We start from the raw sequence: 20,739 nt of genomic DNA, 5'->3' as shown, positions 1-20,739 counted from the left end.
TTTGTCCTCTCCTTTCCACGAGATTAAAAAAAAACTTATGTTGTAGTTACGTTTCTTTCTATATTTTGTTAAAAAAATCTCCTTATTTCTCTATTTTTTAGTATATCAATTGAAAAGTTATATTTTCATGCTGGTGAGAAAGATACCCTCCACACCACTGACATGGAATGATTTAATTTGCAAGAAACTTAATTTTAAACTTTTCTTGGAAGTTAAGTCTTGTTATATTAATGGTATGTAGGGTTTCCTCCAAACAGGACTCTTACCATTATTCTTTATTTTATTTCTTCTTGTTTTGCTCCACTGATGGATAGCCTTGGCTTATGGACTATACATCTTGAGAGACAGTTAAGAGTTGAAAGGAAACCAAATTGTAATCTTGCTTGGTAAGTTAAGAGTGAAATCGGGTGAATGGTTTAATAGGGATTCTATATTGATCGAATCTAGCATTGCTCATAATGAAATTCTTCTCTGGAACAGAAATATAACTTGATCAGTATTCAAGGCCCAGTATAAGTTTTGACACACCTAAGATCCATATCTGTCGGATTGCCTCAAAACATATAAGATTTACCTGAGTCTGTAAATTAAACCCAATCAAAACTTAAAAAAGCAGCGGGAGCTCAATCCAATTGGACCAAAAAGAAGAAAAAAATCCAATACATGGAGTTGGGATTTGGAAGATCCTCTTAACATATTTTGAAATATGATCTACATAGAAGTTTAAGCCAAATTCTTATCAAAACCGTTTGGTTATGACTCAGATACAAATCATTAGTGGGTTTCCAGCCAGTAAGTATATATTGTTCACACTGTTTATGGATTATGCCAATACCTCTTCTGTAGTTATGTTCCTCTCTGACTCCTCAAGTCCTGCTGTCTTGCCTTGTAGCTCTCAAACTAAAAGAAAGACACTTATAGTTATCGAGTCTTTCACCAATTATGTGCAGTGCAGTCCTATCCTATATTGGGTGTATATATTGATCTGTGCTGTCCCCTTTTAGTGTGATGATAAGTTCCATATTGCTTGCATCCATTGGCTACTGAGAGCCAGTGTCATAAACTGAAAACGTACAAAGTTGCATGCCACTCATCTCCATTATTTTGAAAATAGCTTGATAGTGAGATGATATGGATGAAATTTCTCCTCTCACGGAGTGGTGCCTCCCTCTTTTCGTTTTAGCTTAAATATTGCGTTCTTGTGGGGCCACATTGAATCCTGACCATGAAAACGTCAATGACCATTAACTCCTTGATGGAAGTAGCCTATGATATTTGTGGAAAGGATTGGTCACAAGTTTACTTGAACAAATCGATGATGACAGGCAATTCAAAAATCCACCAACTGCATTGATTCTTTTCCTTATTTGAAATTCATTCCAGATATGTATCACTGTCTTGAAGATTGTTTAAGTCCATATAGTGATTTCTTCAATATGTAAACTTTTTCTTCATGTCTTTTAGTTTGGAATCATTTCGGCTGAATCATAAAGATATCATCTTTTAATTCACTATTAAGAAAATCTGTCTTTACATCTAACTGATGTAATTCCAAATTCATTCTGACAACAATAGATATGATAATCTTTATGGATGTGATCGCCACAAGCAAATACCTATCCACAAAGTCTACACTAGTAGTTGGGAATATCCTTTAGCCACTGATCTTGCTTTATACATTTCCAAACTACCATTAACTTTCAATTTTCTTCTAAGAATCCACTTGTAACCAATAACTTTTCTATCATTTGGAAGATCTATTAACTCTCAAATATTATTTTTTTATCGATTTTATTTCATCTTTTATGGTCTCAAGTTATTTATCTGAATCGACATTATCGATTGCCTCAGAAAGATTTTTAGGATCATTTTCTAAAATTTTCAAACTAGTATTTAGTGCATAATAATCTTGAAATACTATCGATAGTCGTTTGGTTCTTTTACTCCCATTGTCTCCAACATTAATATCTGAAGATTAATTTTCATCTGACTTTATTATTTTTATTATTTTGTATCTGAATAATATTAGAATTTTCATTTTCAGACTCTGTGGAGATCTGTTGATTTTCTAGATCATTTAATAAAGCTATATGATCAACTAGAGTAATAAAGTTAGTATTTTTCAAGAAAACAACATATATAATTTCTATAAATTTTCTATCAGAATGATAAAACCTGTAACCACTTCCGTTTTCTAAATATTCAATAAACCTATATTTCCAGATTTTACTTTTTAATTTATCTCTTAATTGCCTTGAGATAAGTATTTGTGCCTTACAACCCCACACTTTGAGTTTACTTCAGTCTGATTTATGTCCCGTCCATATCTCGTAAGGCGTAAGAGGTTTTGTTTTGGTTTGGTTTTAACTTTATTTAATATATATGTCACATTCAATAATGGTTCACCCTAAAAATGTGTTGGTAGATCAGCATATGTCATAATTGATATCGTCATATCCAATAAAGTTCTATTTCTTCTTTCTATAATGTCATTTCTTTTAGGCTAATATGTCATAATATAAATATGTCTTATACCATTCAATGTGCAAAAATGTCCAAAACTTCAAATTCACCTCCTCTATTACTATTCAAACCTTGGGTCTACCTAACTGAGTTTCTACTTCTACTTTATATTTTAAAAAATTTTCAATTATCTCAGATTTATGTTTGAGTAAGTAGATATAACCATATCTTAAATAGTTATCAGTGAAAATAATAAAGTATTCCATTCCTCTATGGAGTTTTATTTTATAAGGTCTACAAATATCAGAATGTATAATTTCAAATAAATATGTGGATTTTCAACTTTTGAAAAATGATTTACTACTTATTTTTTCTTTGATACATGGTTCATATATATCAAAATTATCTGGATTTATTTGTGGTATTGATGCACTTTTATATGTTATAATCATTTTATTTTTATTTATATGACCTAATCTTAAATGTCATAAATATGCACAATCAGTAGACACATTCAAATAATTAGAAACAAATACTTTATTAATATACATATTCAGTACATACATATCGTGATTTTTCACACATTTCAATGATATCTCACCCTTACTTATTACAATTTTTCTATACTTGAATTCAACTGTGTTGCCTTTTTGATCTAGTACATGCACTGATACTAAATTTCTACGAATACTAGGTACATATAATGCATTACTAAGTAAAATAATAGAACCATTCATTTTAAATTTACATGTATCTTGCCCCAAGATATCGCAGTATGTGTTGTTGTCAATATACATTTTGTGCTCTCTTGTTTGTTTCTCTTCAAGTTTGACAAACAACTCTTTGTTCCAGCATATATGTTTTGTTGCTGCAGAGTTAACCCATCATGAATCTGACGCTGGTTTCATGAGCATTACTTATGATACTGTCATCACAATTTTCTTGTTTTCTTGTCTTTTTCTCTTATGAGGACATTGTGATTTGTAATGCTCATTCTTTTCACATTTAAAACAGTTTCCAGTAATGGTTTATTTTGCTTCTTTTTCAACCATTTATTTTTCTTAAACTATTTTGGCTTTATCTTGTTTTGTGTAGAACGCTTGTCTTTAGCCATTATAAAATTAGATGATTCACTATCTCTATTTCTACTCTTCATGTTTTCTCCTTCAAGTACTAAAAGTATTGAAAGTGATGTCATTATTATTTTATTTTCACTATGTGTTAAAGAAGTAACAATATGATCCCAAAATGAAGGAAGACTATTCAGTATGGTTGTAATTTACATTTTATTAGTGAAATGATGACCAATATCATATAATTCTTTTGCAATTAATTCCATTTGATGCACATGATCGCCAATGTCATCATTCTCTTTTATGCAATTCGGTTATACTTATCCAATAATTGTATACAAGTATTCAACCTTAAACCATACTTTGCCTCAATTGCATCCATAATTTATTTGACAGTTTCATAGTCTTCAAAGAGATGAATGATATGATCATTCATACACTGCATAATTAAAACTTTTGCCCATGTATTGTGTTCTTTCCATTTATCTTTGCTCTGTACGTTGCTTCCACTTTTATTCGGCCCATTTTCAACATTCTTTGATGGTTTTTGTGTTATCAATGAGTATAAAGTCTTTTATGGGTTAGAAGAAAAGTTATGTCTTTTTCAGGCCAGAAAATTTATTTCATTTAGTTTTTTTAATCTCGAGGGATCAAACTTTTCTTTAGTATCATAAATAATAAATCTTAAAAATTAACAACAAGAAATATAGAAATAATAAATTTATTTTATTGTAAATACAATAGTTCAACTGTGAGAAAATAAAATTATTAAAAACTTAATAATAATAATCATTAGATTTAATCCAATGTGACAGTTTTTTAATTCTCCTATTATATTTTAAATAGGGAGAATAATGGAAGTAATGTCCCAATTGAATATTTCCATGAGCTTTCCTTGATGTTTCACTCTTTTCAAGGAATTGTTGGCGATAATCTCGACCAACAAGTGCTCTATAATGAATGTGCACGAAATTTGGAGCACAACTGTTTTTGAACGGACCAAATCAATCTTGAAATGACCCAGAACAACCCAAAATATCAAAACTGGCTCGAACCGATTCAGAAAACCGAGTCAATCAGTTCAAATCGGGTCCAGGAGAAGAAACCGGTGGTCAGCAAAAAGGTCAACGGCGTAGTTAGCGGCTTATTTCTTCTCTCCGTTTGCAGCTTGGCTTGTGGCTGCAGATGATGGTCGGCTCGCTGGTTGGTGGCTTGGGCTTAGGCCCAGTTCTTTATGATCCACAAGCTTTAGCGAAGTGAGTTGGCGACAAGGCTCGTATACGTGCCGTTTGAGGTGAGCTTGTTCCAGATGAAACATCGTCGTTCGACTTGGTTGAAATGGTGTTGTGTTGTTTCTTACTGATGGCTTTTAATGTTCACGGAACGACGTCGTTTGGGCTCTTGCTAGAAACGACGTCGTTCGTTGCAACGTTTGGCTTCCCAGACTCGGCCAAAATGACAATGTCATTTTGGTTGTTTTTCTTTTCACTTAGTTGAACGACAATGCATTTAACCAAGAATAATTTGAATTTTCTTGCCTGTTGGTCGAAACGGCACCGTTTCGACTGATTCGTTCTCCTTTTTCTTCCTTGCCCAAGGATGACACAGATTCTAAAAGAAAATGGTGTCTTGGCTTCCGTTTGGCAAGATGGTTTTTGGTGACCAAGGTTTCGACTTGTCCTCGATACTTTCAACTCCCGGTGGCTGTGAGTGGCTCTGGCGACCGACCGAAACAGTGTGTGAAATGGGAAATGCACTGTTTTTTCTTTGTGTAAAAATGTGCCAAAAATTTTCTTCAAAACAATAACAACTCACCAGATTTTGAAGATTCTTAGTAGAGTATTGCTACATCTATATTACACAAAAGTAATCCCACAAACTTATGTGATTTTATCTGATCAGTTAGATTTACTTTATAATAAAAGTAATTTTATATTTTGACGAACCACATCAATCTACATCAATTTGTATGATTGTTTTTATGTAATCCCTTTATGGCTAGAGTATTTCCCTTCCCAGTATATTCAAGGCCTCACATCGTAATTTGGAAAAGTTTTTTACTTGGATTCGAAAGTCTTCAACGATAATTGTAATATGCAAGTATGGTTGCTAAACCAAGCACTTGTCTATTGATCTTCTTTTTCTCAATGCGCGAAAATATCCTCTCTGTCATGACTAGACTTTGATACCACCATAGAATTAGGGAGAACGAAGATGAACAAAAATTGGACAAAGATTGGATAATATGGCGACACGCTTGTGAGAGAATTTGTCCAACAAGTTGGCGATGGACAAAGGTGAATCAAGTGCATTCATTGTACACAAATGATCCCTATTTATAGATCATGAGGCAATGGTTGACAAATGGCACAACCATTGGTAAGATAATATATAGTTAGTAAATGACACAACCATTAACAAGTGATTATACAACCTTTTGACTAAATCAAAAGATTGTGTCTCTTGACACTTCCTCAACCATCGCCCACTTTGAGAACTATTGCTATGGAGAGGGTATTATTTTAAGAGAAATACTGTTTGGTATTTGGTGATCACACCTTTTAGAATTACAAATATAACTTATATATAGAGTACTTTTTAGTTCTTTTAAGTTTGTAAGGTACATCTATATGTTTCAAACAAGGGTAGTGCTACAGCCCCCGCTGGGGGCTCCCGCTGGGAGCTCCCGCTGGGGTTGTAGTATTATTTAATATATATTTTATTTAAATAATTTTTATATAAATTTTTTAATATTTTAAAATATTTTAAAAAAATAAAATAAAATAAAAATATTATTAAGAAAATATTTTTTTAATCCAAAAGTAAAAAATATATATTAAAAAATACTTTCTTAATCACGAAGTAAAATAAAAAATTATAAAAAAATATTTTTTTATAATTTTTTATTTTACTTCATGATTAAGAAAATATTTTTTAATAATATTATGATATTTTTTAAAAATATTTAAAATAGTCATATTACAGCCCCCGTTGGGGGCTCCCGTTGAGCTTAACATGTACTTTTTTATGTGTAATTTTTAAATTTATTTTTTATATAGATTTTTTTTTACACTTATAAATATTTTTAAAAAATAAAATAAATTTAAAATATCATTAAAAAACACTTCCTTAATCAGAAAGTAAAAAAAAAAATCATTAAAAAACACTTCCTTAATCAGAAAGTAAAAAAAAAATCATTAAAAAATACTTCCTTAATCAGAAAGTAAAAAATAAATCATTAAAAAACACTTCCTTAATCAGAAAGTAAAAAAAAAACACTTCCTTAATCAGAAAGTAAAAAACAAATCATTAAAAAACACTTCCTTAATCAGAAAGTAAAAAAAAAAACACTTTCTTAATCAGAAAGTAAAATATAAATTATTAAATATTAATTTTTATTCTACTTCGTAATTAAGAAAATATTTTTAAATAATATTATAATTTTTATTTTATTTTTTAAAATATTTAAAATTATTAAAAATATCTATATAAAAATAAATTTAAAAAAAATATATAAAAAAATACTACACGCCCCAGCGGGAGCTCCCAGCGGGAACCCCCAGCGGGGCATGTAGCATTTTCCTTCAAACAAACATGCCTCTTATATCTATATTTATTTCAAGGCCCATATCTGGCCAATTGGTCAGTTGAAGCTAGAATTAGGCATGCCTTAATTAATTGGTAATTAGGAAAGTATAGAACTTTCCTCGACTGGATTAGAGAAAGTTTCTTCTAACCTATTTAAAAAATTGAAATGCGCACACTTTTTTTTTTTAATGAAGGGACATGCCGGTTTTTTAAGTGGACTTTTTAAAATGTATGTATTTGTCAAATGATTAAGAAAAAATTTCATATTTAATATAGAGAAGTGCTACAGGTATAAAGAATCTTATAAAAGTAAATTTATAAATTGATATAATTTTATCTGATATATTAGATTTATTTTTCAATAAAAATAGATTTATATATAATCTAACGTACTATATCAAGTCACGCCAGTTTGTGAGATGTTAAATCATTTCTCTTTAATATATGGTTTCCTCCAACTCAATTCATAGGAAAACTCTATCCATTAGATAATTATTCTAAGAGTTCTTCTATTCTGAAATCCTATACCATACATATGTTGAGAGAACAAATAAAAAGATAAAAAATAAAAATAAATGTGATATATATAGGAATGATGAATATAATTTTTGTTATTCTAAACGCATAATGATTTCATCGAGTACCTGCGTCAAGATCTTGACGTGCCTCACGATCAAAATGGTTCATTTATTGCTTATTAATTGTAAAACACTCGTGGACTTGAAAGAGTCCACGAAAGTGAATATATTATGAGTAGGATATTCTAAGAATTTGAGAGGATATTGAATCGATCATATACGTATGTACTTCAATAATATTGCTACATTAACTTCCACGAACTGAATATTCAAGATCTATATAGGCTAATTAGCTAGCGCTAGAAAATAGTAATTAATTGACACAGTGCATCTTCGAGACAAAGCCATGCATCCATGATATACTTTAAAGAACTGTTTTAATTTATTAACGTAAATAATCGGGAAATAGAATACATCATTTATTCGATCGTATATATGATGAAGAATATATATATATATAGATATTTATATATATATATATATATATATATATATATATATATCTGCTAGCTATAGTTTGGGGAACATTTAGATCATCATGTAAGTCTGGAAAGAGATGGCTGCGGTGGAGAGCACAGCAAATAAGGCACCGATGGTGAGCGATGAAGCGGAGGAGATGGGCGGTTCTGCCGGGGACTCACTGACGGTGGTGAAGTTTGGGGCTGAAATGGTGAGAGCCAGCTTTTGGCCTCGTTCACAGTGGTCATTCACGGTGCAGATGAAGTAGTAAGAACCGGTTGATGGAGGAGTGTAGGTGACTGGGCTGCCAATGTAACTTGATACCTTGGTGCAGTTATCATAATCAGCCTTTGATACTTCCGCCAAATTGTGCGTCCCCGTCCAGTTGAAAACTGTTCATATTTTGAGGGGAAAAAAAACCCAATAAATGATTTTTAAAGCCTAATCTTATTAAAAAATACTAACCAGTACTAATGATCAAGTTGAAAGGAAAAGTTTCATGCAGGTTTGATCAAAACAACGTACGCTAATAATTATGCATGTCTCGTGCAAATTATTTAAAAAAAAAAATGAAATCCACTTGAAAATAAATCCACTGGATATATAGACATGACATGCATGGTCCAAGGACTGAAATAAAAGACGATGAGGAATAATGCTTACAGAATTTGTCACCAAGGAAGAAAGTCTGGGTGCTAGCCCAGTCGGCATAATATGAGGTGTTTGGGGGAACATCCCACCCAAGGCTGTCTCCAACCTTATAATCTCCTGCCGAGGTTACTGTTGCAGCACTTGCACCATTGATATGCACTAAAGCCACCACAACGATCAAGCACCCGATGATCATATTCATGCGGCTGCCCATTTTGCTATGTGTTCCCTCTAAAAATGTACTTGTACTCTTGATCTGTAAAAGTTTCTCTATGCGAGATGATGAGAATTGTATATGGTTTTGGATATGGATGTTATATGTATAGAAGAGAGATGGTGTTAATGGTATATATAGCTGTGAAGTTGCGTAGTGCTTTTGCAAAAGAAAATTGAAAAAAGAGAAAAACATGATGCTTGGTTCGGACCATTCTCCAGTCCTTTAATTACGTGCTGCTCTTGGAGTAGAACAAATACACGCATGCATGCAGTTGGACCAGGCCGCGCACAACGTGGCTGAAGCGTGGCTGAAGCCTGGTCCATTCAAAGGGCTCATTCATGAATATGGCTGAAGAAAGACTGACGGAAAAGATTATTATATATGTATTCAAACATGCAAGCAACGTACCCAGTTTGATTTTGAATATTCTCGCCCCCAACTGGCAATAAACAAATCAAACGAAATGTAATACAGATTCAACGACTAAGCTAGCCCAGCAAAGCCTGAAAAGAATGGGGCCAAGGGGGTGTGGCCAACTCCATGGGCTGGCCTAAGCCAGCCTGGTCATGGGCTGTATGATTTTTTCCTAAAAAATTGGGCTGCCTTATGTTAGACTTGGATATATTTCAGTCTTTATTCTAGATCTTAGATCTGTCATGTTTGTTGATTTAGCACATTTTAAAAAATAAATAACAAGCTAGCAGTGTAATTATCTTGCACTGAACAAAAACTACTGTACGTTAGCTGAGAAAAAAAACCTACTAGTGTTAGTTTCTCCAGGACCAAGCTATGGATCATCATGAGTGCTATTCATCTTCTGATCAAGTCGTGCTATTTACTCATAATTAAGGAGAAATCTCAAGTACTACTTTATAATTTGAATCTCGATTAATTCAATCGGTCTATCTTCGAAGCATTTTTCTCTCCCAATATTTATTTTTCTACAGGAACTCCACTCATAATTCCTTTTATTCAACATAATGATTCAAATCGAGACTCACCAATTTTTACATTATTACTCAAGTCAACATTGTCAGTCGTACTTGATCCTCATCTGGCTGGTGGCCGTAGCCATAACTCATACACCATGGGAGAAAACTCATGTTACATATTTGAATTTCTGGAATTGTAGATCGTGGAGAATAAGTTTCGTATTATGGTTGTTGTAATTTGTCTCGGCCTGAATAACATGTTCAAACCATTTCTCAATTAATTCATTTGGACCTGAATTAGACGATCGAGCTATAATATGTCACTCTCTATTTTTGTCATGAAAGTCATGACGTTGTTACTTGTCTATTCAATCATTCTCCTTCTGAATAATATGGTTTGTTCGTCTTTTTTTTCTTCTTTTAATATTACTTAGTGTGAAGAAGAGAAAATGTACATATATGGTCCGTTGGGTCCAATTCCCTTTCATGACACAATAATATTATTCTAAGATGGCGGCTAGGAGGACACGCGGCTTCTCCAATGAAAATCATGAAAGCAAAGCCAAAACCAAAGACTTTATCACATTCAAACTTGTCATATATATATATATATATATATATATATATATATAATATATATGTATTATGTATGCGTGTGCGAGATTCATTCTATATAAGACTAATAAAAGGGTACTGTTGTTCATGTCAAGGATATTTGTGGCTCAAAACGGCGTCAAATTTACCTTATGTCGATGGGATCGAATGATAGCATCGAAAGTACTGTAGAGGGTACATATACAATATGGGAATAATTTTTTTTTTTTTTAAAAAAACAAACGTCTGTACGTACGCATGATGCCACTAATTGGTCGTCAATAATCAAAGTATACAATCCCAAAACCAGCTAAACAAACATAACAAGATAAATCTCATATATAATAATTATAGAGTAATGTTAAATCTTTGGTTTTGTAATACTCGGACCCAAACCTGAGCCCAAGCCCAAGCCCAAGCCCAAGCCCAGACGTAGGCCCATGCCCATGCCCACGGGAGGCTCAACTTTGAAGTTCCAAACGACGTTGTTTAGCTATGTTTCCCCCTCCAATTTCAGTTTTTTTTTTTCAATTTCTTCTCTTCCTTGCAGTTTTTTTGCAACCCGAAAATCCCTCCACCCTGATACAAACCTTCCACGTCCATAGCAATTCTTATTTCACATCAAACTTCTCTCAATAGACCATACTCTCTCTAAGTGTAGGTCACATTTTCTCTTCCTCTCTTAGGAATTTATGTGATTGTGGGTGATTCGGTGCGTGGGTTTTCTTCTGATTGGGTCGCCGTCGAGCCTCTTCACCGGAACAGGGCTAAATGGTGCTAAGTCTCTCCTCTCACTCTCACTCACTCACGCACACACTCATACTCTCACTCACATAATTTTCTCCTTCACGCACAAAACACTCTCTCCGCCACCATGCCGTGCACCACCACCATCAAGGGTCATTGCCGGTTGACCCTTATTCACACTGGTAAGCCTTTTCCCTTTACCTTTTAATTTATAGATTTTTCTCTCACCCTTTGTTCCCCGTTCATACCCACATACACACACAACCACTATAATTTCTCACTTTCAAGCTCTTTGCAGATCAACCTCCACGTTGCGCATCTCTGCGGTTTAGGCATTGCCATATACTACCCCCTTACTGTCTGTCTCTGTCGCTGCCCAAGAGCCCTACACCACGAGCAAACACCTCTGTGTACTGCCAACATCAAATCCTCCCTCTTTATTTTTGGTGATATGACAGACAAAGGCCCACCCCTCTTGCCGCCAAGGTATTTTCCTCTTTAATGAGTATTCAAAGTTTAGCCCTACTACAATGTGTTTTCCACTGAATAAACCCAACTTTTGACATTGTTGGTGGATCACAAAGAGATAATTTCATCTCTAGGCAGCTTATGTTGCTCTCTAATTCCACGAGTCATTGCACGAAATTAGGTATCGTAAATTTCTCCCCTCTTTGCAATGTACTACTGTGATGGTATATTTGTATGATTAAGCCTTGAATTATTTGAAGTTTTGGTGTTGATTTGTGGTAGTGTTATTGGTGTTTGTGTTGAGTTTGAGATTGAGGTTGTTTGTGTTGCAGGTGGGATTAATGTGTTGGTTGTTGGATTGATATGTGAAGGTTCGGGTTTATTTGTTGCTAATTGGTGAAGTTGTTGGTTGTTTGGGTCATTATGTGACCGTTTGGGATTGTGTTGTAGTATGGAGTTATGTGACTATCCAGAGTTACTTGGTTGTTTTGAGCTATATGTGGGCTGTGTTGGGGTTTATATATTGATAATTTGAGTTGGACGTTAGTTATGGTGGGTTTATAAGTTACTTTTGGAGTTTATAAGTGGCTCTGGGGTTAATTGATTTGGTTAATATACTTGTTCTTGAGTATTTGATTTTGGGACATGTCGGGAGTAAGTTGGTTAACTAGGAAGTATGGTTGTTCATAGGGGTGTGCAAAATTCCGAAAATTCCGACTCCGTCCGACTTCCGCTCCGACTCCGACTCCGACTTCATCGGAGTCATCGGAATTCGGAGTCGGAATTCGGAGTAGTTCCGAATATCTATTCGGAGTCGGAGTCGGAGCTCCAAGAAGCTCCGATTCCGACTCCGAAATTTTTTTTACTGTACACTTTCGCTTGAGCGAGGTGTCGAGCCACGTCGAGCACACGTTGTATTGAACATTGGCTCGAGCGACATGTTGAGCGGAAGTCGAGCGAACCTCTCTGGAAGAGTTCTGCTCGAGCGACAGGTCGAGCGGAAGTCGAGCGAACCTCTTCCAGAGAGGTTCGCTCGAGCGAAAGTCGAGCGGAAGTCGAGCGAACCTCTCTGAAAGAGTTCCGCTCGAGCGCTACGTTGAGCGCACGTCGAGCTCCGATCTTATGTCGGAGCTCCTATAGGAGGTCGGAGCTCCGACCTCCGATCGGAGTCGGACTCCGACTCCAGTTCGGAGTCGGAGTCGGAGCTCCAATTTGGCTCCGACTCTTGTCGGAGTCGGAGGTCGGAAACGAGCACTCCGACTCCGTCGGAGTCGGAGCCCAACCCTAGTTGTTCACTTGACGTGTGTGTGGCTGCGTGAGTTGAGTTACATGACTATTTTGGTTTGACTTGTTCTTGTACGGGATTAGTTAATAGAGTTAGTCGTGGTGCGTTTGGATTATTAAAACTTAGTGAATATTTTTCTGATTTAGGTGGTGAAATTATTAGAGGTCGGATTCAAGACTTAGATAACACGTTGCAAGAGTCAAGTAAGCGGGATTCCTATACTAGACTTTGTATAAAATAAAATAAAAGGATTGAGATTGATTTTGAAAATATGCATGTTTGTTTTGAAAAGAAACCTAAAAACAACCTTAAATATGTGTTCTGCATACTCATGAAATCTGTATAAAGTGAAAATATTTTTGTTATGACTGGTATAGACATGAGCAAATTTTTGTTGGTATTCAGTTTTTGAATTATGAAAAAATAGCGATTAAGAAAATATGAGAATTTGTGCATTGTTTATGAAGATGCTTTGATTCTATTTATGAAAATGCGAGAATGATATGAATCTGTTTTGTACTCTATTTGATATGATATGGCATTTGAAAACGTTTGACTTGATATTATGATTCGATATCTGATTATGATATGATTTTGATTATGTTTCAGATTAGTTCCGTTAAGGCCCTACCACGGGTATAATAGTGGTATACGGACCTTCCACAGATATAATAGTGGTATACGGTCCCGCCACGGATATAATAGTAGTTTATAACCCTATCGCGAAGTTAAACATGGTCTTTGTCTCGATGTGATGCTCTGATATGATATGAATATAATATCTCAGATTTTGATATGTTAAAGGATATTTTTGAATAAGAATGTTTTCTAAAAATTTCGTTCTGATACTTTGATAACATGTTTCTGATTCTGCATTTTGAAAGTAAACGTTTTGTTATGTATTCTGAACTCTGTAAATGATAATGTTTACATATTAGTATATCTTCTCTGTTTAATGAGTTGTTGGTAACTCACCCATTTATCTTTACAATATTTCAGATGACTTTGATGGTTTAGCTGAGGATCAATAATGGCGTGCGCGGGCATGATTAACCGAGGATAGTAGTTGAGTACCTTAGGGTATTATTTCTGTTGGGGGATTTATTTTATTCAGTAAATGGATATTTAAAGATGGTTTATGGAGATTTATGTAAACTCTGGTTCATTTTATTATGTTATTTGGGATATGTGATTCAGTTGATCTATTTTATCTGATTTATTGTATAGAGGATTCGATAGATGAGTATGTGTAGTTAATCAAATTAGAGGAATTTATGTTTGATTTGGAGTCTTTGGAAGTATATATTTGGATTTGGAGAATATATTAGCATTAATGTTGAAGTTGATTATCAGGTAACATGAGTTAACTCTCTAGACTTCCGAGATTGGAGCGTTATAAGTTTAGTTGGATAAAGTCTTTTGAAAAAGAAAATTATTAATTTTTTCTTAGTCATATTTTTTTAAAAGGACACGTGCGCGTGCAACTTGTACACCTGTACGAATCATTTTCCATAATTAAATAATAAGTTTGGGAATCAAATGAGCTGTGATAATCTCCATTATTGTAATTACTTATCAATCCAATATATGGTACATGATTCGTGACGTGTTCCACACTACAAGAACAACATACAATTTTCTTAACAAAAAACAAACCACAAAAAGAAACAAAAAGAAAAGGCTGCATTAATGATCACATAATGAATAGTTTATATCTTAATGAAAGCTTCAGAAAAATGTCAAGAAAGAGATGGCGATGGTGGAGAGAATTGCAGAAAGAGCACCAACAGCCAGAGATGAAGCTGAGCTCCACTGATCTCCGATATTGATGGTCACCTTTTGGCCGAGGTCGCAGTGGTTGCTAATTGTGCAGATGAAGTAGCGAGTGCTGTTCGTCGTTAAAGTGAAATTTGCTGGGCTTGTTTGTCTCAGATCAATGGCGTCAGTGCCTGTGCAGTTGTCGTAGTTTTCTTTAGTCACTTCAGCAACATCGTGCGTCCCAGTCCAGTTGAACACTGCAGTTAGAATATTAGTGAAACGCGACGAGTTAATACTCATGGAATTTCGAATTCATGACTTTGACTTTAAGTATGTCCATATCGAAAAATACTATTATGCCGTGTTTTAATTATACTGTTCATTTTTTCTCATTGATGTGACATCATATATATTATTAAAAAATAAAAATAAAACATAAAAATAATAAAGAGAATTTAAAATTTTAATTTTTTAATTTTTATAGTTTTAGACACTATTTTATTTTAAATATTTTTTTTAATAAACCATATGAAATCACGAGGTAGTGCCGCATAGGACAAAATGAATAGTATAATTGGAGTGGTATAATGGCAATACCCATTTAAAAAATTTAAGTTTAATTAGTTATTTAATTCATATTATAACAATAATAATGACTATATATTGAAGATCATAGCTTTTGACAGTACTAAATATTTAACAAAACAAAACAAATATCTGAAAGAGCAAGCTGAAGACTTCTGGTAACAAAAAAAAAAAAAAAAAGCTGAAGACTTCAGATTAAAAATGGAACAATTTATGTTACAATAAGTGCATTCTATTGATTGATCAATATCGATGGATCGATGAACGTACTGGAAAAGAGGATCGAGGGTTGGAACGGCACATAGAACTAAAAATCCTCAAAACTCTTTTGGAGACTCTTGATTGGTCATGCCGAATTAGATAGTAAAAATAAATATTACATAAAAAAATAAATAAAATTACGTACCTATGGTGTCACCAAGTTCAAAAACATTGCTACGAGCCCAGGTTCTGTAGGCAATGGAGCCAAGTGGAGGAATGTCCCATTCCATTCCGTCGCCAACAATGTAAGTTTCTGCAGTTGTGGCCTTAAGATCAAGAACAAGTACTAGTGCAATCAAGCACCAAATCATCAACCCAGCACGATTACCCATTTTAATTTTCCTGCCAATATCTGATCTTCTAAAATTGATGGGACAAAATGAAAGGGTATGAAATAAACATGAAAGTGAGAATATTGGTTATTGGAGCAATGGCGATGAGACGTACCTTTTATAAGCTGCCAACCAGCTAGCAGCCAGGCCACCCCATATGCATAAGATGTATGGATTCTTAGACGTCAACTTTTATAATGTGAATTAAAGAACAAGTTCCTTTCTTTCAAAATAGGCTACCCATACCAAACTTTGAGGGATTCGAGAACATTGACCCACTGTAAATTGCTTTGCCCTTGTTTTTTTTTGTTTTTTTGAAGACCAAACCATTGATACCAATTTCTTCGTCAAAATAGTATTCACTTGTTCTCGAAGCAAAGACCAAGCAAGAATATCCATGTAATCTTTTCTATGAGAGACATCTCCGGCTGGTTAATTAATATCCGAGGACTCATTATTTTGACTCCAACTCATCAGATTTTACATTAACAGCTCGCAGCTTGACTATAGTTATTTTGACTACAAGATCCTGAATATTTCCGTCTTAAAAAATAAATCTCCATTTCAAACACTATTACACAAAGATCATGATTATAAATTAATCAAGGTCTTTGTCTGTGCTTGCTATCCGTTTCTTAGACCCTATAATAACCACAAATTGCTGTTTCATTCTAAAAAATGTATCTATTTAGATTATAGCTCAAATCATAAGAGTCGCTGCTTAGAGCCCTCAACTAATCGTATCTATCTCAATTGTAATCTTTGATGAACACATGTTACCTGCTTGTGCCTTCCACTCAATCCCTACAAAGGCCACTTGCCATGGAGTATAATCCTGGAGGATGCACTCTCACTACAACTCCTGCTACTACTCAGGTATCTTATCATGCTTCTTATTCATTATTTGAACATTCCTCTCATATTTCACTACCCTTTTTCCTAACATAACTCTGCCAATTAACCCACTCACTTTTGATCCACTTAGCTCCCCATTGTCCTTAGATTCTATTTTGCCTCCCTCCCCAAAACCTACAAGTGGTAACCAATCCATTTCCTCCTCGAGTGTTAGTCACCTTGCCTCTACACATCCTATGCTTACCCTTGCTAAGATAGATAATCATTGTCCCAATTGAAAGCTTAAAGACGATTCTATAATGCAGAATAAACACTTTAAAAACAGAATCGACAAATTTAATGCCAAGAAACAGTACCTTCAGCTATTGATGCTCCTTACTGTTTTGCTGCAGTTTCTCACTGATGTTTGGCACTTCTAAACTCTACTCCACTCTATTTAGATGGGGTAAGACTGAAGGGGATTCAGTGAGGGAATCTGGGGACCAAACACAGTATTTATAGCCGAAGCCTCCATCAAGCTTCGGTGCTACGTGTCCCACGTACTCAGTTTATCATGGGAGCAATTTCTATGTTCTATGAAAGTGATGAATAAGACAGAGTGGACCACTTCAAGGGCTCCTAAACTTAAGGAAGCTAGAGACTCGTTCTCACGAACGGCCTCCGTGAGAAACAATCAACATTCTCCCACTTGGTCCACACTTCTAATATAATATTTCATATTAAACCCATCGATAATCTACATTTAAGTAATAAATACATGAATCATAGTGATAAGTCATCTAATGATGAGTATTACCTTCCATGTATTACCATGTATTTATTTCTTAAATATTATAATTTATGTGGCAACAATTTCTTAGTGAATAAACTCTATGTTTATTCTTGGTCCAACACAGTTGAATTTTTTCAAAATTAAATTAAGGTGCACATCAATATAAGAAAAAAAATCAAAATATTTAAGAATTTCATTAAAATAACATTGTTCATACAATAAAAAATTACATAATGGAACCAAGTCACATATTCACTATATGATCTTTGAATTTCAATGGTGGCATGCCCTTAGTTAAAGGATTAGCGATAATTAGCTCAGTGCTAACGTGCTCAATGACCACTTTCTTTTCTTTAACACGTTCCCTTATGGCTAAATATTTAATGTCGATGTGTTTACTTCGACTCCTACTTTTGTTGTTCTTAGCCATAAAAACAGTAGCTGAATTGTCGCAATACATTCTCAATGGCCTAGAGGTAGAATCCATAATTCTAAATCCAGAATAGAAAGTTTTAAGCCATACACCATGTGAAGTAGCCTCAAAACAAGAGACGAACTCGGCTTCCATATTGGAAGTGACAGTCAATGTTTGCTTGTCACTCCTCCATGATACAGCTCCACCGGCCATTAAAAAAATGTATCTTGATGTTGATTTGCGTGAATCAATATAGCCAGCAAAGTCAGAATTTGAGTAGCCAATTACTTCCAGATTGTCCATCCGTCTAAACATAAGCATGTATTCTTTGGTTCCTTGAAGGTACCTCATTACTTTCTTTGCAGCTCTCCAGTGGTCTGAATCTGGATCACTCTGATATTGTCTCAACATTCCCACATTAAATGCAATGTCAGGTCTTGTACAGACCTGAGCATACATTAGGCTTCCGATAGCAGAAACATATCGAATGTTCTTCATTTGTTCCATTTCAAGGTCATTCTTCGGGCATTGGTTCAAATTGAACCTATCACCCTTTACAATGTGAGCTACAGTTGGTGAATAATCATTCATCCGGAATTTCTCTAAAACTTTATTAATATAGGTTTCTTGAGCATACTCAAGATACCTCGAAATCTGTCTCTATGGATCTTAATGTCAATAACATAAAATGCCTCACCCATATCCTTCATATCAAAACTTTTAGAGAGGAATTGTTTCACCTCATGCAGCAAACCCTTATCAGTAGTTGTTAGCAAAATGTCATCCACATATAAAACAAGAAAACAAATTTTACTCCCACTGACCTTCTGGTATATACATTGATTCAAACGTTTTTTACAAAATTGAATGAATAAATTACATTATGGAATTTCAAATACCATTGGTAGAATGCTTGTTTTAAATCGTATATGGATTTCTTGAACTTGTAAACCAATTGCTCACCATCACTAGAGGGGAATCCTTCAGGCTGTTTCATGTAAACCTCATCCTCTAGATCTCTATTGAGAAATGCTATTTTCACATCCATTTGTTACAACTCTAAGTCAAAATGGGCTACTAATGCCAAAATAACACGCAAGAAATCCTTCTTATATACAAGAGAGAAAGTCTCCATGTAATCGATTCCTTCTTTCTGAGTGAATTCCTTAACAACGAGTCTTGTATTGTATATCTCAATGTTACCCAATGAGTCTTTCTTTGTCTTAAAGACCCATTTACATCCAATGGCTTTTATAACATTAGACAACTCAACAAGATCCCAGACTCTGTTACTCTTCATAGAATTCATCTCTTCCTTCATGACATTGTACCATAATTTTAATTTTTTGCAACTCATGGGTTGTGAAAAGAACTCGAGATCATTTTCAGTTCCAATGTTATAGTCAGATTCTTGCAAATATACAACATAATCATTAGGAATTGATGATCTCCTTGCTCTAATAGATCATCTTAATATTGTACCATCATCTTCCTGAGAAGTATGTGCTTCAATTTGTTGTTCAAAAGTTGTTGGCAACTCATAAACTATCTGATCTACTGGAATGTCGTCAGCAGCTTGTGAAACTTCAATGATTGATCGTTCAACACCAATTTGTACTTGAGGGGTGCTGTAAACAATAATCAATCTATCACTTGAGGTGGAAGGTTGAGATTCTGAATGATCATTCTTAGAAACTATGTTCTTGGTTTGATTACTCCCAATGATCAAGTCATTTTCCAAAAACTTTGCATTTCTTGATTCCACAATCCTAGTACTGTGAGATGGACAATAAAATCTGTAATCCTTAGACCTTTCAGCATATCCAATGAAATACCCAATAATGGTCCTTGGGTCTAGTTTATTCTCTTGTGGATTATAAATTCTCACCTCAGACGGGCATTCCCAAACGCGCATATGTCGTAAACTCGGTTTCTAATCTTTCCATAATTCAAATGGCGTTTTAGGAATAGTCTTGGTTGGAACTCGGTTTAATGTATACACTGCCGTCTTAAGTGTTTCAACCCACAAGGATTTAGGAAGATGAGAGCTGCTAAGCATACTCCACATCATGTCCAATAATGTTCGGTTTCTTCTTTCTGCTACACCAATCTAGTCCGGTGAACCAGGCATGCTGTATTGGGCAACAATCCCATGCTCTTGAAGAAACTTTGCAAATGGTCTAGGTGCTTGTCCATCCTCTGTGTATCTACCATAATATTCTCCACCTTTATCTAATCTCACGATCTTAATTTGCTTACCACATTATTTCTCTATTTCAACCTTAAAGATCTTAAAGACATCTAATGCTTCGTTCTTGTTGTGAAGCATGTAGAAATACATATATCGTGAGTAATCATTTATAAAAGAGATGAAGTATTTCTGACCATGTGAGTCCATGTCTGGACTACATATATCAATATGTATGATCTCTAATATGTTTGAACTCCTATTGGCACATTTCTTTGACTTATTGGTCTGCTTTCCCTTTATGCAGTCCACACAAATCCCAAAATCAGTAAAATCTAGAGTATTAAGTACCCATTCATTTACTATTCTTTTAATTCTATTTACGGAGATATGACCTAATCTCTAGTGCCATAATTTAGAGAAATATTCATTAATAACACACATTTTAGTGCCAGTATAAACATGCATTGAATAATAAGTGGCATTGTTTTGTAAATTAATGCAGTAAAGACCATCAG

General features: G+C 34.4%; 2 protein-coding genes across 2 annotated transcripts; both read right to left on the bottom strand.

The window, feature by feature from the left end:
• Positions 1–8,206: 8,206 nt before the first annotated feature.
• On the bottom strand, positions 8,207–9,118 carry LOC108995609 (umecyanin-like). The gene is made up of 2 exons (XM_035683244.1): positions 8,825–9,118; positions 8,207–8,553 (listed from the first exon to the last, which is right to left on the bottom strand). The coding sequence occupies exons 1-2, from the start codon at positions 9,024–9,026 to the stop codon at positions 8,231–8,233; spliced, it is 525 nt and encodes a 174-aa protein (XP_035539137.1). The 5' UTR covers positions 9,027–9,118; the 3' UTR covers positions 8,207–8,230.
• Positions 9,119–14,582: 5,464 nt separating this feature from the next.
• LOC108995606 (umecyanin-like) lies at positions 14,583–16,151 on the bottom strand. The gene is made up of 3 exons (XM_018971195.2): positions 16,107–16,151; positions 15,805–16,001; positions 14,583–15,070 (listed from the first exon to the last, which is right to left on the bottom strand). Exons 2-3 carry the CDS (start codon positions 15,989–15,991, stop codon positions 14,784–14,786), a joined length of 474 nt encoding a protein of 157 aa, XP_018826740.1. The 5' UTR covers positions 15,992–16,001; positions 16,107–16,151; the 3' UTR covers positions 14,583–14,783.
• Between the last annotated feature and the right edge of the window lie 4,588 nt (positions 16,152–20,739).

Source organism: Juglans regia, chromosome 1 (genome assembly GCF_001411555.2).
Source record: "Juglans regia cultivar Chandler chromosome 1, Walnut 2.0, whole genome shotgun sequence".
NCBI lineage: Eukaryota > Viridiplantae > Streptophyta > Magnoliopsida > Fagales > Juglandaceae > Juglans > Juglans regia.
The sequence above is the reverse complement of the archived record's forward strand: the minus strand, read 5'-3'. Positions and strand labels throughout refer to the sequence as shown.

Excerpts from the sequence above, each read along its gene's own strand:
- LOC108995606 (XM_018971195.2), bottom strand. The coding sequence starts at position 15,991 with ATGGGTAATCGTGCTGGGTTGATGATTTGGTGCTTGATTGCACTAGTA. Across the intron at positions 15,071-15,804 it reads TGAACTTGGTGACACCATAG|TGTTCAACTGGACTGGGACG; the intron begins GTACGTAATTTT and ends TTCTAACTGCAG.
- LOC108995609 (XM_035683244.1), bottom strand. The coding sequence starts at position 9,026 with ATGGGCAGCCGCATGAATATGATCATCGGGTGCTTGATCGTTGTGGTG. Across the intron at positions 8,554-8,824 it reads CTTCCTTGGTGACAAATTCT|TTTTCAACTGGACGGGGACG; the intron begins GTAAGCATTATT and ends AAATATGAACAG.